The 18,186-nt window shown below is 37.8% G+C and overlaps 1 protein-coding gene across 1 annotated transcript in view; it reads left to right on the top strand.

The window, feature by feature from the left end:
- The window catches only part of SELENOI (selenoprotein I), a 43,260-nt gene that overhangs the window by 21,862 nt on the left and 3,212 nt on the right, over positions 1–18,186 (top strand). Inside the window, 5 exon segments of the mRNA NM_001133664.1 lie at positions 3,907–4,169; positions 5,767–5,875; positions 14,088–14,136; positions 15,771–15,951; positions 17,169–17,351. Coding sequence (NP_001127136.1) covers positions 3,907–4,169; positions 5,767–5,875; positions 14,088–14,136; positions 15,771–15,951; positions 17,169–17,351 — 785 coding nt within the window.

Below are 18,186 nucleotides of genomic sequence, written 5' to 3'. Positions count from 1 at the left end.
AGAATAAGATAAGAGTTGGTAAACTACTACTTGTGGGCCAAATTTGGTGTGTAGCCTATTTTTGTTAGTAAAGTTTTACTGGCACACATGTATGCTCATTCCTTTATATATTGTCTATGGCTGCTTTCCTGCGATAAAGACACAGTTGAATAGTTGCAACAAAGACTGTATGGCCTGCAAAGCCTAAAATATTTATCATGCAGGCTTTAAAAGATATTTACCAACCTCTGGAATAAGATGTCATTTTTGCTTAAGTTTGGGAAGCAATAGTGTCATATGTAATAATTAAAAAATAGTATGATAGAACACAGTGGGAGAACAAATAAGGAAGTGATCAATTCTGTTTTGGTAGAGGGAATGGTCAGGGAGTGGGCGGGAGGCCTACTGTGCTAGACCATACTGTCTGTCCTGCCAAGAATGCTTTTCATTAGGATTATCCGCATGGCTTGTCCTGCATTCTTCTCTCCTTCCCTGCTTTATTTTTCTCCATAGCACTTAAAACCATGTAACATGTTATCTATTTACTTGCCTGCTTGTTTGTTATCTCCCTTTTCTAACTAAAACGTTAAGTTGTGTGAAAGTGAGTACTGCGTTGTTAACTACTGTATCCCCAGTATCGTAGACACTCAGTACATAGTTTTTAAATACATGTAAAATAGCAGACCCTGACTTGAAGTTGCTTAGATCTCTTCAGATAAAATGACTTGTTCTCATAAAACCAGCATAACCTGCTACACGATTAAATGCTGATATGGTAGATGTCATGCTGACCAGAGCTGCAAGAGTTTGGAGAAGGAAGAAATCAGTGACGTCTAGAAGAATTAGGGGAAAGCCTAGTTAAAAGCTACATATTTAGGCAGAGGTTTTTGCGCATTTGTTATTAAAGATGAGCAGGTCTTTAAGTGCTGCTGAAGGATTTGGTTGCCAAGGACTGCTGAGAGGAATAGGGAAAAGTTGAGAGTGGCCGTGAGCTCTGACTTTTGACAACACACGTAAGATCCTTTTGATGTACCATCTACTTGTTCTAGGCCCACAGTTTTCTGGCAAAAACTCTGGCCTGACATGAACTATTTGTTGCAAACCAGTCTTGAACGAACATGAAGCAGTTTATAATCTTTATTCTACCTAGTGTGACTATTCATGACATTTTGCTGCAGAAATACTAAGATGTTTGATCACAGGATGCTGCTCTATGTCCTACTGGGGAGTCTCTGATAATATATGATATATGCCCTGAATTACCTTTTTAAGAAAAAAAAATTCTAAAGCATATCTGGACCTCAGACTTGTGGAGATGGAATGGGTGTAGTGAGAAAATGTATAAAACCTAATTAATACATAGTTTATGAATTCAGTATTGTAGTAACTGCATAGGAGTTACATTGAAAATGGGAAATTGTTAAGCCAGTAAATAATGAGAAAAGACTTTCTGGGAATATTTTAGCTACTTCAGGGCAAAAACTTTCCCAACTCTGTATAACAGAAATCTGTAGTATTTGGATAGGGAGTTTGGGATTCATCTTTTCATATAGTCTTCAACAATATATTATGCCACAGACTGATCTAGGCACTGGGGAATATACTTTGGTGAGCAGGATTAACAGTAATTATAGGAGTTTTTAATTCCTTAATCTGAATTTTTTCAATTAGTCTAATTCTAATGCACTTAGTTAACAAAACTGTTTCTTTTGGGGGAAAAATTGTACAATTCAGTGAGACAGGCTGTCTCTAACAGGCTCTTCTGTTTCTGCCTGTAAAATGAAGGTGTTCCACTGTGCTTTATCCTAAACTCTGGCTTTCTCCTCATTCCCTTGGTAATGGTGATTCTCACTCTACAGTCTTAGTTAAGAGTCTCATGTTTATATCTAGCCCTCATCTGTGTTCTGAGTTCCTAATAAGTACCCTTGGATTGAGTTCCTTGACATTACCATGTGGATATCTCACTAACATTTCAATTTCAGTATCTAAAATTGTACTCTGCATCTTGTCTGTCAGTCTTGCTGCTTATTCTGACTTCCTTTTTTCTATTAACACTACCACTATCTTCGTTACCCAGAATAGAAACTGGAGATTCTCTTCTTGTCCTTAGGCCTTATGCCTCATCTTTTGCTGCATTTTATCATTTTTATTTCCTCGATCTCACCTACCACCAGCTTCTCATTCCTACTGCATTTCATCTCAGTTAGGCCTACTAATTAGTGTCCCTCTCTCCAGCCTGTCATTCACACCGTCAAGTGCCTCTTCCTGAAGCATTGCTTTCATTCTTGTCATTTCTCTATTCAGATACCTTTAGTAACTGCCCATATTCCCTACAACTTTTAAACTGGCTCAAACCTCCTTTTTGACCTTTTTATATACTTCACTCTTCACATGCTAGTCTCTAGTCAAACTAAGGTTCTTGGCATTTTCTGAACATGCATTGTGCTTTTCCACCCTGGTGTGTTTTGCTGATAGCATTCCCTCCTCTTGAAATGACATACTTCTTTATCTCTTATCGGCTGAAATCCAACCCATTCTTTATGTCCTCTACTCAGATTTCACCTGCCTGAAAAGCCATTCTAGATTATCTTAGCCTAAAGAGAACCTTTCCCTTATCTGTACTCTTTTATGGTTTGTGATATACCATACCTTTATTATCATGTTTTGTTCCTTTCTCTTTTTTATTTTTGAGACAGAGTTTCGCTCTTGTTGCCCAGGCTGGAGTGCAATGGTGTGATCTCAGCTCACTGCAACCTCCGCCTCCTGGGTTCAAGCGATTCTCCTGCCTCAGCCTCCCGAGTAGCTGGGATTACAGGTGCGCACCATCCCCGGCTAAGTTTTTGTATTTTTAGTAGAGACAGGGTTTGGCCATGTTGGCCAGGCTGATCTTGGACTCCTAACCTCAGGGGATCCTCCTGCCTTGGCCTCCAAAAGTGCTGGGATCATAGGCGTGAGCCACCCCACCTGGCCTGTTCCTATCTCAATTGTAAATTCTCTGAGGGCACAGTTTATTCTAAGATTCTTCCAATCCTTATAGCACCAAGAATAGTGCATTGGTTTCAGTAAATTCAATTCTTAATATTTGCTGAATATCCACTGTGTGCATTTTCTGAAAGCATTTAAAATTATGGAGGCAGTAGATCTATAAAGAAGTGATTATGATTTCAAACAGGATAGAATAGATGTTGTGACTGAAGTACTTTTGGGTCCTAGAGCAAGGAGGGGTGAGATAAGTTGTGATGAATTACTATGGCATGTTCGCTGGAAGCTTGAGAATTTGTAGCTAGTAAAACAACCCAATTGTTCCATAGATTTGGAGGTATTCAGACTCCAACTAAAATGCGACTTTCTCAGATCTAAAATTGACACCATTCAGTGTAATATGACATTTTGATTTTTAGATTAAACTTTGAAAAATTATATATTTTATTTCTGAAATCTTTGTTTTTTGTTTAAAATTTTTTTTAGAGGCAGGATCTCGCTCTGTTGCCCAGACTGGAATGCAGTGGCATGATCATAGCTCACTGCAGGTTCAAACTCCTGGGCTCAAACAATCTTCCCACCTCAGCCTCCTGAGTAGCAGGAACTACAGCTGCGCACCACCATGCCTGGCTAATTTTTAAATTTTTTGTAAAGACAGAGTTTCGCTATGTTGCCCAGGCTGGTCTCAAACTTGTGGGCTCAAGTGATCCTCCTGCCTTGGCCTCCCAAAGTGTGGGGATTACAGGTGTGAGACACTGTGCCTGGCCCTGAACTCTTTGAAGTGTAGAATTAAATAATTAGATTTTTATAGTACTGGCTGATAGCTATACTTAACATTCCTGTGATAAGCTGATTTGTTTTGTTTTTTCCTCCAGTTTATTAAAGAAGACTTTCTCCATCCTGGTGCATATGTTGAACTTTTCCTGTGGTTTGTTTTTGCTGCAGATGGTGTGGATGGAAAGCAAGCTCGCAGAACCAATTCTAGCACTCCCTTAGGGGAGCTTTTTGATCATGGCCTGGATAGTTGGTCATGTGTTTACTTTGTTGTAACTGTTTATTCCATCTTTGGAAGAGGATCAACTGGTGTCAGTGTTTTTGTTCTTTATCTCCTGCTATGGGTAGTTTTGTTTTCCTTCATCCTGTCCCACTGGGAAAAGTATAACACAGGGATTCTTTTCCTGCCATGGGGATATGACATTAGCCAGGTGGTAAGTATGTGTTCTACCTTAAATTTTCAATATTACCATGATACTTTTGGAAAGCTTTTGTCATTGCATATTTATTGCTCTTAGGCTTTTTTGATTAGAATTGATATGTACTTAAAAATTTTTTATTTTTATTTATGGAAAATTTCAAAAATAGAATAGTGAATAGTAAAGTAGAGAGAATAGTTAAGAAAAAGTAGAGAGAATAGACCCTAATGTACCCATTGCTTAGCTTCAGCAGTTAGCACACGTGGTCAGCCTCGTTTCATGTATAACATCCCTGAGCCCTTCCTCAATTATTTTATTTATTTTTGTTTTGTTTTGGTTCTTGAGGTGGAGGTTACTCTGTCACCCAGGCTGGAGTGCAGTGGCGCAATCTCGGCCCACTGCAGCCTCTGCCTCCTGGGTTCAAGTGATTCTCTGCCTCAGCCTCCCGGTAGCTGAGATCACAGGCACCCACTATCACGCCTGGCTAATTTTTATATTTTTAGTAGAGACAGGGTTTCACTATGTTGGCCAGGCTGGTCTCTAACTCCTGACCTCAAGTGATCTTCCTGCCTTGGCCTCCCAAAGTGTTAGGATTACAGGCATGAGCCACCGTGCTCGACCCTTCTCAATTATTTTAAAGGAAATTTCTGATATTATATGATAAATACTTTGCTATATATCTCTAAATGATAAAAGCTTCCTTTAAAAAAACAATCACAATGCCAGTATTACACCAAAAATTTAACCATTTCTTAATGTTATTGCATGTTCATTTGAACTCTTGATTTTGGAAAGAACGATATGCACATATAATTGAATGGTTGGCTTTTTGTGTTCATTGCCACCTTTTCAGTGTGTAGAGAGATTTCTTTTTTCTTACTTTAATGGCCTTGCTGTTAACTCTCCCTGCCTTTGAATCCCAGCTTTTTGTGTTGCCATTTTGCCCATTTGCACCTAAGTCTCCAGTAAAGAAATCAGAAGTTGGAGTGTTTCTTGAAGGAAGTGGTTGGGTGGGTAAATTTGGATCATCTTACAACTTAACCAATTTATGAGTTGCTGTTAAAGTGCTCCAAATGATGGCCAGTTGCTTGCATTGTCTAGAAGTTAGTTATTTTATAGCATTGTTGGCTAACAGATTGTATCTTTTTTTTTTTTTTTGAGACGGAATTTTGCTATTGTTGCCCAGGCTGGAGTGCAATGGCGTGATCTCGGCTCACTGCAACCTCTGCCTCCTGGGTTCAGGCAATTCTTCCGCCTCAGCCTCCCGAGTAGCTGGGATTACAGGCATGCGCCACCACGCCTGGCTAATTTTGTATTTTCAGTAGAGATGGGGTTTCTCCATGTTGGTCAGGCTGGTCTAGAACTCCTGACACCTCAGGTGATCTGCCCGCCTTGGCCTCCCAGAGCGCTGGGATTACAGGCATGAGCCCCCACGCCCGGCCAAAGGATTGTATTTTTAAAGGTAAGAAGACTTGCCACATACCAAATATAAGCATACTTCTTGCCTTTACTAAAACTGTTTGACTTGACTTAATGCTGCATAAAGCATGGTGACTCCTGATCTTTCTAGCGTTAATGCTTCTGTATGCTTTTGTCTGCATTTTCCTTCCAGACTATTTCTTTTGTCTACATAGTGACTGCAGTTGTGGGAGTTGAGGCCTGGTATGAACCTTTCCTGTTTAATTTCTTATATAGAGACCTATTCACTGCAATGATTATTGGTAAGAAGCTCCATGTTGAAGCCTGTTTTAACCATCACTTTGTTATCAAAAGAGCCTGTATTTGACTATAACAAGCAACAACACCCTTTGCCTCACAAAACCTCCAGGAAGCAGAACAACCCTACAACCTTGTAGGATTTCAGCCTAACCATTAAGAAAAATAAGGTTTCTCTGTTTTTGGGGTTTTTTTGTTCAGCATCAGCTATTTCTAATCAGAGGGAAATACCAAAATAGATCACATAAGCCTGATAAAGTGACTATTCAAATTAACCTAGGCTGTATTGGAGGGTCCACATTTGGTATAGGTTTTATATTTATCTCAAAGTTGAAAATTACTAGTTTGTATGAAATACAGGACAGATGAAATGTAGAGATTATTTTATAACATATCCACTCAAAAAATTAAGCTTCTATTCCTCTCAGATATCCTCTTTCTTAACCCACTGATTGCTAAAGACTTTTTATGGTAGTAATCTTCCTGTTTTGATTTTAGCTGAAGCGGATATCTGTAGGATGATTGAGTGGAGAGGGTATTAGTGGTATGGAACGAGGTAAAGAGAAATCTAGATGGTTGTTTAGGGGCCCCAGGAGTGGCACTGAGAACCTTTGTAGAAGTAAAAAGGTATATGTGTGGGCTATGTCCTGTGTTCTGTTCTCTTATCTAAAAAATAGGCCACGCACAGTGGCTAATGCCTGTAATTCCAGCACTTTGGGAGGCCGAAGTGGGAGAATCTCTTGAGCCCAGGGGTTTGAGACCAGCTTGGGCAACATAGTGAAACCCTGTCTCTAGAAAAAACTAAAGTTAATCAGGCGTGGTGCGTGCACCTGTAATGCTAGCTACCTGAGAGGCTGAGGTCAGAGGATCACCGGAGCCCAGTGAGCTATGATCGCATGTGCCACTGCACTCCAGCCTGGGTGACAGAGCGAGACCCTGTCTCAAAAAAAAAAAAAAAAAAAGAATAAATAAAAAATAACCCTTTCCCATTTGGTGAACCTTGGTAATGGAATGGGAATTAGGTAAGACTTAGAAACTGTTTAGAAGATGGCATATTAGGCACTGGCTTTCAGAAAAGGAGTGGTTTGGGCTTTTTTCTGTAGCTCTAGACTGTACATATTTTAGGAGCTATCTTGAAATCTATCAAATGTTCATTTTTGATACCTGTATAAACTGTTTTTTCTTTACCTCAAAAAGGCTATTTTTCTTCTCCAATTATGTAGTGACCCTTTTGATTGTCCCATGGCAGGTTTCCTGCATGTTACATTTAAATGTTAAATTTAGATAAGACAGAATCCTCTGGCATATGAGACATATTTTTTAATGTTAAGTGTGTACTCTAATAGGCACATAATTTTCTTTATAATGTTTCTACTTTTATATAATAAACCCCTATGTACTATTACCCAGTCTCAACTATTTTCAATACCAGTGCCAATCTTGTTTGAAATGCACTAGTACTCTTTAGCCCCCTGCTTAGCCCCCGGGTTGTGTTATAATATACAGTTTATTTACTTACTGACATATTTGCCTTATATTTGACCTACCATGTGCTGTTCTTTCCCAGAAGTTTGAAGGACTTCCTTTAGGTTTTTTTATAGTGCAGGTCTGGTAGCAGTTTATTCTCTCTTTTTACTTACGTGAAAGTGTACTGATTTTGCCTGAATTTTTTCTTTTGGCATTTTGAATATATCATTTTAATGTCTTTTGACATCCATTGTTTCTGAGTCAGCTCATATATCATTGTCACTCTGTAATGTATTATTTTTCTCTTGTTGCTTTCAAGGTTCTCTTTTTATCTTTGACTTTCAGAAGTTTGACTATGATGTACCTAGGTGTGGTTTTCTTTGTGTTTGTCTTTCTTGGTATTTGTTGAGCTGTTGACTCTGTTGGACCTGTAAGTATTTTTGACTGAATGTGTGAAGTTTTCAGTCACAGTGAAGTTTTCAGTCACAGTTTCACTTCTTGAGATATTTTTTCTTCCCTTCTCTCTTCTTTTCTGGGATCCCACTTACATGTGTGTTACACAGGTTTGCCTGATACTGTCCTAAAAGTAATTTTCTGCGGCTTTATTAAGTTTTCTTTAATCTCTTTATTCTTTGTAGTGGATAACTTTTATTCATCTATCTTTAAATTCATTGCTTTTTTTTTTTCTTCTGCCATCTCCAATATGCTGTTGAGCCCATCTAGGAAATCTTTCATTTAAGTTATTGTGCTTTTCCCTGGGTGCGGTGGCTCACACCTGTAGTCCCAGCACTTTGAGAGGCTGAGGTGGGAGGATTGCTTGAGGCCAGGAAGTCAAGACCAGGCTGGGTAACATAGTGGGATCACGTCTCTATAAAAAAATAGAAAAATTAAGCCGAATATGGTGGTGCATGCCTGTAGTCCCAGTTACTTGGGAGGCTGAGGCAGGAGGATCACTTGAGCCCAGGAAGTTGAGGCTGCAGTGAGCTGTAATTGTGCCACTGTACTCCAGCCTGGGCAACAGAGTCAGACCCTGTCTCAAAAAAAAAAAAAAAAGTTATTGTACTTTTCAGCTGTAGAATTTCCATTTGGTTTTTAAACTTTCCATTTCTCTGTTGAGATTCTTTTGTTCATTATTATCATCATATTTTCCTTTAGTTCTTTGAACATATTTAAAATTGCTGCTTTAAAGTCTGTCTACTGAGTCCAACATCTGGGCCCACTTAAGAGTCATTTTCTGTTGACTGCTTTTTTTTTCTATTTCTTTGCATATCTAGCAATTTTTTTTTTTTTTTTGGTTGAAAACTGGATATTATAGATTACATTTGTGGAGACTATAATCTGTTCTGCTCTGAGTATTTTTGGTTTTTTGTTCTGATAGGCATTTAACTTGTTTGGACACAGATGAAGAAATTTGTCCCATCACATTGTATAGTAGCTCTTGTCTCTGTTTGGTTATTTTCAGCTTTTAGCTGCTGCTTTTTTAGCCAGGTCTCTTGGGGGTCTCCTTTGTGTCTGTGTAGTTTAGTGGTCAGCCAAAGATTTGGGCAAAGTCAGTACTGAGATTTTGGCGCTCACCTCTCTGTGATTTTTTTGCTTCTGTGGTTTTCCCATCTGAATCTTCGGCTGCTCTTCCAGCAATTGTGTTCTGTCCCCAACCCTCAAGCCAGTAGGGGCTCTGCCTTCTTCAGCCCAGTCTGAGTGTGGGTTGGGAACACACTTAGTGAGAGACACAACAGACTCACATCTCACCAAGAACACCTCTGTCTTTCAAGCACAGCATCTCCCTCTTTCTGCCTTCTCTTTCACTATGTTCTGTGGCATCTCCGATTTGCTTGCTTAGTTTAGCATCCACCCAGGAATCTGGGCAGAGCATATACTCAGATTTAGAATCTCAACCCTTCTGCATCTCTCTCTTCTACAATATCCCCCACCCTGCTTTCTAGTTCCTCTGCTGCTCTGAATCTATTATCTGCTTCCACAAGCTGGTAAGGAAGACTGTGGCTTTCCATCATCTGGTCTGGGACAGGGGGTAGGCAAGCCATGAACTCAGAGTTGTTCCCCAGTGTTTCAAGTGTAAATGCTTCTTGAATTTCTGTCTGTCCTTCAGTATTTTCTAGTACCTTCAAGTAGTTGTTTTAAATATTTTTGTCTGGTTTTTAATCATGATTTGTGAGAAGAATTGTCCTACCTTTTTATGCCATCATTAACAGATGCCTTCCTTCCTTTAGATTATTTTAAAGCAAATCCCAGATATCGTTTCTTTTCATCCGTAAATATTTCATTGTGTATCTCTAAATGATAAGGATTTCTGTAAAAGAACCACAATTGATGTGTTTCTATAGCTGCCAAGTACCTATACATTGCCTTTGGTTGGTATGCCTTTTAAATTTCTGTTAATCTGGCTGGGTGTGGTGGCTCACACCTATAATCCCAGTACTTTAGGGAGGCCAAGGCAGGCTGATCATCTGAGGTCAGGAGTTTGAGACCAGCCTGGCCAATGTGGTCTCTACTAAAAATACAAAATTAGCCAGGTGTGGTGGCGTACGCCTGTAATCCCAGGTACTTGGGAGGCTGAGGCAGGAGAATCGCTTGAACCTGGGAGGTGGAGGTTGCAGTGAGTCAAGATTGCACCATTGCCAGCCTGGGTGAGAAGAGCAAAACTCTGTCTTTAAAATAAATAGCTAAATAAATAAGTTTTAAAAAATTTCTTTTAATCTATGTAGCTTTTCCGTATTTTTTCTTTGAAGTTTATGTATGGAAGAAAGTAGGCCATTTGGCCAATAGAATTCTTAGATTCTGCATTTTCCTGGTTGCGGTCTCATGGCGTTAACATGTTCCTCTGCCCCTCACTTTTCCTGTAAACAATAATTAGATCTGTGAGCTTATTTTGATGCAGGTTTAATTTTGGGGGTCGGGGGGCATGCTGGGGAACAATGTTATTAGGTACTGGTCTTCCTATTGCATCACATTAGGAGGCATGTAGCGGGTTCAGGTTTTGTATGTCTGTTCCATCTGCTGCAAATATATATATATATATATATATATATTTTAACCTGCTACCTTAAACTATTAAGGGTTAGACTTCACCTAATAATATTAACAGACATTGATTAACATGGCTTAGGAATTCATTCATTCAGTGGATAGGTAAGGAAATCAAGTTTTTAGTTTTATGATGAAATACTTCATAAATACATACTGATAATTCCAAAGCAAATTTGGTAGTACAGAATTTTTACTTAACCTCATTGATCTTATATTTCTATCTTCTTTAAACTATGACAAAATCCTTGGTTTTAAGTGACACAGAATACTCATTTGCTTTATTCCATGAACTATTCACAACAGTCTCTGAATACAGTACCTAAATCAGCAAACAGAGGAAAACTGAAAATTAAGATTTTGTTTTTTTGCAGTTTTATTCATCCTTACGTCTTATCCCACTAGGTGTGTCCCATCAGTTTACTATATTTTAAAGTCACCACTCTGTGGTTATGCCACCAGTCGTGGATTTATACATCTAGGTTTATTTGTTTTACTTTAAGAATTACTTTTTCTTTTAAAATTCATTTTTTGTTTATAATTATGTAAAATATTTGTGATAACAAAGTCAAATTTACAGAACGAGGTATATTCAAAGAAGTCTAGCTTCTGTTGTTACCCGATCCTTTCTTTCCTCAGAGGTAACCATTCTTAGTTTTTAATTTTATGGCTTTTCTTTTCATTGTTTCTTTCTTATTATAAGTAAATATTTGTGTTTCATTTTATCACCCACTTTCATAGATACATGGTAGCATTCCATTCTATATGTACTGTACTATATACTGTGCCTTTTTTCCTCCCCCCTCTTAATTGTATATCCTAGCGATCACTCCATAGTGGTCTATAAGGAGCCGCCTCAGTCCTCTTACAGCTGCCTGGCACTTCATTGTGTGGATGTACCATAGTGTGTCCAACCATCCCCCTATCAATAGACATTTGGGTTAGGTCCAGTTTTTGCTGTTGTACAGATTGCTGCAGTGAATAGTCTTGTACATCAGTCTTTTCATATTTTTGCCAGGGTGTTGAGGAAGAGGTCCCTAGAAGTAGAATTGCTAGTAGAGGACAAATGTGTGCTCTTTTGCTTAAAATTCCCATATTCCCCTCCATATGGGTTGTGTGATTTTCTGTTCCTACCAGCAGTGTATGAAAGTGCTTGTTAATTTACACTTTTACCAACATAGTATATTGTCAAACGTTTGACTTTTTGCCAGTCTGATAGGTAAGAAATGATGTGTCTGTACAGTTTTAATTTGCCTTTCTCTTACTATGAATGAGCTTTTCTAGTGTTTAAGAGCCGTTTGTATGTCTTTTTCTGCATATTTTACATCTCTCAAGCAGATTTTTTTTTTCTATAGGGTTGTTGGCCATTTTCTTTATTTTTAGAAGCTCTTCGTGTATTAGATATATTAATCCTTTGATATAGATTATAGTTTTCCCTATTATTGTTTCTTTTTTTCACTTTTCTTAAGGTACTTTTTGTCTTGGTGGTTTTAATTGAAGTACCTACTTAATAAATAAACTGGAAATGTGAGGAACGAAAATATTTTTTATGACCATGCTATCCTTGGATCGTATCTCCTTCGGTTTGTCTTTTTTTTTTTTTTTTTTTTTTTTTTTTTTTTTTTTACAAATCCTACTCTGATTTTTCTCTAGCTGTTAAGTTTCCTATATTATGAAGTCTGGGCCTTCACTTGTGCAAGATGAAAAGCGGGTCTACATATATATGGTCTTTATCACTGTTCTCTACTTGAAACATAGAGCTTCATAGATAAGTATTTAACAATTAAGTACTCATTTCAGAAAGTACATTAAGTACTATAAAGAAGAAGCAGAAGATGCAGCGTTTCTCTTTGGCAGCCTGTATAGAGCTCCGGCTTTCTACATGCTCACTATACTTGAGATAGTTATTACAAGATTTTTAAAACTAAAGTTACTCTTGGTGGCAAATCTTTTGCTAGTCTGTCTCAGCCTATTTCCAACACCTCAGAGCTACAAGTAATTCTGCGTTAATTCATTTAGACTTGGCTGCCCTTCAGTGCTTCCCAGCTTGACATGGAGTAAGCTGCTAAAAATTTCTGAGAACACTGAGGACCTCATGTGGTCTTCTCCTTCCTTTCCCTCTAAGTTCGTCTAATTTGGGGAACTTTATTCTACTTGGGCTTGGAAGTAGCAGAGTAATTCTTTTTTAGAGATAAGATTTCTGTTGGGTTCTAGTCTTCTGTTTTAAGCCAGATGTCTTAGGAATTGTTTAGAAGGAATGTTTTCTGCCTTTAATCTTTAAGGCCATAGCTGCATTGACCCTCAAACCAAGTAGAGTCACCAGGTGTCTGGAAGAGACAAACTGGGGCTAATATGTTGCATGACAATGGAACATCCAAATGAAGTGCCCAGCAGCTTGCCAGATATATTGATTTGGAGTTTGAGAGAGAAAATAATTAGGAACTTATATCACTATAGATCATAGGATCAAAGAATTTTAAAGATGTAAGGGACACTAGAAAATAGTTCAACCCATCCCCATTGTACAACTGGAATCTGAAGTTCAATTGTTAGAGTTTGTCCAAGAGTCCATAACTAGATATTGCAGTCATCTGTTGTAAGCTTGTAGTTGAGCTTTAAGAGAGGATTCTCAGAGAGAGAGAGAGTATAAGTACAGTGGGGCACCCAGGTAGTAATATGCAGGAAGTAGAATTGCCAACAAAGAACACAGAATGAAAAGGTGAGATGGCTAGTGGAAACATAGGGAGAATGGCATCACAAAGGCAAAGGAAAGAAAGAATTTCAGTTTAGTGGATAGTCAACCAAGGCATTTCACTTAGGAGTCAGGAATGAAAAAATGATACTGAATTTGAACATTAGGAAAGCTTGGTAAATTTCAAGAGTATAATTTCTGCAAAGTTGGAACACAGTGAATAAAAAAATGCTAAGAAATTGAGGACAATTGAAAAGTTTAGCAAATGATAAGACAAAGCAGAAGAAGATAGTAGATAGTGAGGACAGCAGAATCAATGGGAGGGTTTCTTGGGAAGGCCATCTTTGTTTTAAAGTTTATGGGGAGAGAAGCAGTGTGCGAATGAAGTAGCTAGGGGGAGAAACTGAAAATGCTAGGAAGACTGGGTGTGATGGCTCATGCTTGTAATCTCAGCTGCTCAGAAGCCTGACGTAGGAGAATTGCTTTACCCAGTGGTTCATGACCAGCCTGGAATATAGCCAGACCCTGTTTCCACACACACACACACACAAAAAAAAAAGCTAGGAAGGTAAAAAATAAATGTGAAGCAACAGGATTCCCCCTTTGAGTAGCTCATGCTTACTGTGCAGTTTCGGTACCCCATACTGTTCCAGGTATCTTAACATGTCATAACTCATTCACTTCTCAAAGCTCTGTGGGGTTGGTACAACTATTATCTCTATTTTATAAATAAGGAAACTGAGGCAGTAAAACACCAATTGCCTGAAGTCCCATAATCAGTTCATGGTACAACTGAAATTGAGGCCCAGCTGGTTCTTCGAGTCTGCCCTCTGAATCACCAAATTGTACTGCCACTCTTCCTGTTGTAAATGTTTATAAATGTATTTAATTTTATTACAGAAGTAAACTTGAACCTGAAATTTTTGGGGTCTAAACATATTTGTTTTGCATGATTCAGTGATAATGTAATAATCGCTCTTGAATAAGCATAATAATTGAATAATTATTCCCTTTAGGTTGTGCGTTATGTGTGACTCTTCCAATGAGTTTATTAAACTTTTTCAGGTAAGTATTTTATTTTTTAAATGGGCAAGAAATATGAAAAGTTTTAGCAGTTGTTAGCTGAACTTAGGGATCTATTTTCCTTTTGGAGTCAGGACATTTTGAAAAGGTCACAAAACCTATATTTTAAATCTAGAATGGGGTAGGTAGTTTAGGATGTCTATGGTGGCTAATGTAGTCGTTTCAAACACAGGACAAAACTACTAGTTCTTTTGTTACGGTTTTGGACTCATCAAATAGTCTTCTAACGAGGCCAGGTGCAGTGGCTCACACCTGTAATCCCAACACTTTTGGGAGGCCGAGGCGGGCGGATCACAAGGTCGGGTTCGAGACCAGCCTGACCAACATGGTGAAACCCGTCTCTACTAAAAATACAAAAATTAGCCGTGTGTGGTGGCACACGCCTGTAATGGTAGCTACTCAGGAGGCTGAGGCAGGAGAATTGCTTGAATCTGGGAGGTGGCGGTTGCAGTGAGCCGAGATCACGCCACTGCACTCCAGCCTTGGCAACAGAGCGAGACTCTGTCTCAAAAAAAAAAATAAATAAATAATAAAAAATAATTTTTAGCAAGATCATAAAAATTCTGAATGTGTGTAGTTTAGGACCAAACTGGACCTGCACTGACTTTTCTTAAATAGCCCTTCTATAGAAGTTCCTGTCTGGGTTGCAGGGAGAAGGGAGATGCTCAGGTGGAGTTTCATTTCTCTGATCTATGTGCTTCTCCACTTTTGCTCAGCCACACTGAATTTGCCTGTTGTGTCCTGAATATATTTTGCTCTTTCCCTCCTTAGTAATTTTGCTCCCACTGTTTCCTTTGCTCCTTTTTCTTCTGGTTGAAACATTTTCTTACACTTCCCACTTCATCCTTTAGCTCTCAAATCTGCGTAGCAGAATCTTATTTATGTTAAACCAAGCTCTATTAATCTTCTTCATTTATTTGAGCTGGCAGTCATTTATAGAAGCCATACAGTTTAAAGCTCTGAAGGATGTAGAGATTATTTCTCTACATTTTCTCCTCATTTTATAACAACGAGGCTCTGATTGGGCAACATATTGCCCGAGGTCGTGTGATCAATGGCGGAAGCAGGACTGGAATTTGGAGCTCTGTTCAGCTGAGCAGACGTGTATTGTATAACCTCCTGTGTGCTTAGAGACATTGAGATGTGGTATTCCAGTCGCACCTCAGAGTCTTTCATGTGAGCTCTGTCTCACTCTAAGTTCTCTATCACTTTGTGTCAAAGCCGCACTTTGAGGTACTCTTCTAGTATTTTATGTTCATCTTATTTCCCTCATTAGAATATCTCATAGAACAAAGTCCAAATTTTATTCATCTTTATATTCTTAGCACAGCAGTCGATAGTTTGGTTTAAAGAGAAAAAAATGGGATTAGAGGTCAGAAGATTTCAGTCCTAATCCTGGCCCTGCCACTTGGTAGCAAGTTTTGTAAATTTAAATTCTCTCATCCTCACTTAGCCTGTCTGTTAAATGGGATTAATGATGTTGGTTCTGTCTATGCCACAAGATTATTTTGAGTATAAAATAAGTGTATAAATAAGGAAACTATAAACTACAGTACAAGTACTGTGCAATTTATATGTAATAATGTTCTTTATATTACTTGATTTTTTTTTTCCAGAAGCTATAAAAATAACACCTTGAAACTCAATTCAGTCTATGAAGCTATGGTTCCCTTATTTTCTCCATGCTTGCTGTTCATTTTGTCTACAGCGTGGATCCTTTGGTCACCTTCAGATATTTTAGAGCTACATCCTAGAGTATTCTACTTTATGGTTGGAACAGCCTTTGCCAACAGTACAGTAAGATTTTTTTCTTTTAAAAATCATAATATATATTAGGAATGTATGACAGAAATTGATAATTTGAAAAATCTTTAATATTAGAATAAACAGATTTTAATTTAAAGATTTTTATTTCAGAAATTTGAAAGAATAGTAACCTCAAAGACTGAAATGCTGAAAATTATTTTATTTTGCCCTTTGAAACCAATAGGATTGGAGCCTACAGTAGTATTTTGGAACTATGGCACACTTAAATTTTTTATTTTGGTTGCCTGCTGAAGAATTCATGGAAAAAATTTATAGATTCCCTTTAGACTCTAAATATATTACCAGTATGGCTGAAATGGCTGCAGACTTAAATGATTATTCTAGGAAGCTTGGAAGAGATTTTTGAGAAAGAGAAAACACACACTTTAAAAATCAGCTGATTTTAAGATTAAGAACGTGGAATTTAAAACTTTGTAATAAATAGAACATATTCTTATAAATTCCTTTCCATGCTGGACTGTGCAAGAGAGCAGACAGGAAGCAGAGATCAGGAGTTGAGAAAAGACTCTGATAGTCCTGAAAGCCAGAAGGTCTGTGTTCTAGCTCAGGCTGGGTCCTTAGAAGTTTTTATTTTGTAACTTAGCTACTCATCTTATGTTTCCATGTTTGTAACGTGTGTAATATCCCAAGTCCTGCTGATTTTATAGGGTTTAAATATCTAAAAACACTAATGCATTGTATAAAAAGTGTCTCGGAAAGAATTAAATTATATTTAAGTAAGGTCTTAAAAAATAAAGGAGCCAAAGAGGTTTTGAGATACTAATTATGGCAATGGGACTGAATTGGAGATAGCACTTCTTCATCATTGCCATAAAGAAACTTAATTTGTGTGGGGTTGTGGGAGGCTATTTTGTTTTTTTTTTTTTAAACATATCATAGAATCTTAAAATTGAGAGAAATTTCTTTTATTCAAACTGTTGCCCAGTGGAAGAATGCCTTCTATAGCATCCTTATTCAGTTATCTTCCAGCCTCTTCTGACACACACTCTGAGGGTGCATGGGTTTTTGGGCGGGTCCAGGGGTCCATTTGGGCCCCTAAGCATTGAGAACTTCTGAACTTAGATAATGTAAGTGTGTTGGTTCAGGTACTTGAATGCTTTTCAAATGTTGGAAAGACTAGTTTCGGAAGTGCTTTGCTGATGAAATTTTTCTTTTTTTCTCTCTTATTTTTTTAAATTAACGTCCAGTGTCAGCTGATTGTTTGCCAAATGAGTAGTACCCGGTGTCCAACTTTGAATTGGTTGCTGGTTCCTCTCTTCTTGGTTGTCTTAGTGGTAAACCTAGGAGTAGCGTCTTACGTTGAGAGCATTCTCCTGTATACATTAACAACTGCTTTTACTCTGGCCCACATCCATTATGGAGTACGAGTGGTGAGTAATCTACAGCAAAATGGGTTCAATTTGGGGCTTATAAATGGCACCAATAAATGCCTCCGAGTAGAAAGGAGGCAATGGAAAATTTTAAAAAGGAAGTTGCTTATTATAGTAGCTGTAAGGGTTTTGGGATATTCTCTAAATTTTGGATAATATCCAGATGTTCAATTTCAGATATTGTTTCTCTAATGAGTATGTTACTGTAATAACAAATGATTTTAAAGCTGGATAATTATTGTGAGGAATTAGTTCTTATTGTAAGTGGGTACGTATAAGCCATCTTCTTGGTGAGTAGAATTGTAAACTGTTTGAGCCTTTAGTTATATGGGATCAGATAATCACATTTGTTGATTATCTATTTCTTCACTTGCTTCTTTAGCTTTAGGGGCATTTTTATTGTTCATTAACAAAATTTGGAAGGAAACTGTAATTGGTTGTGTACTTTTTCCCTCCCGCTGCCCAGTTTGCTAAGCAGTTGTGGTGAGGGAGAGTAGAATTTCCGGCTGAAGGAAGACTTTTGCATTATTTGAGGTTTTACTTCATTTATGTTATTCTTGAGCCCTCATCAGCAAAATTAATAAATAAGGGGAAATATAGAAGAAAAAGGGATTTTAAGAAATGTTTTGTAAGCTTGATATTTTCTTCTAAAATAAACTAATTTTAGGAGAATGGACGAATATAGATATAATGAAATCAAACGGAACCATGTGGTTTTTCTTTCACTTTAACATTCTTTTCTAATTATTTTACATATTTTAACATAGGCTGTGCAATATTCCACCAAGGAGATTACTTAATAATGACCTTGCACAGTACAGTTATTTTAATCATT

This window comes from Pongo abelii, chromosome 12 (assembly GCF_028885655.2).
Source record: "Pongo abelii isolate AG06213 chromosome 12, NHGRI_mPonAbe1-v2.0_pri, whole genome shotgun sequence".
NCBI classification, from domain to species: Eukaryota; Metazoa; Chordata; class Mammalia; order Primates; family Hominidae; genus Pongo; species Pongo abelii.
Note: the sequence above shows the minus strand (reverse complement) of the source record. Positions and strands in the feature narration are given on the sequence as shown.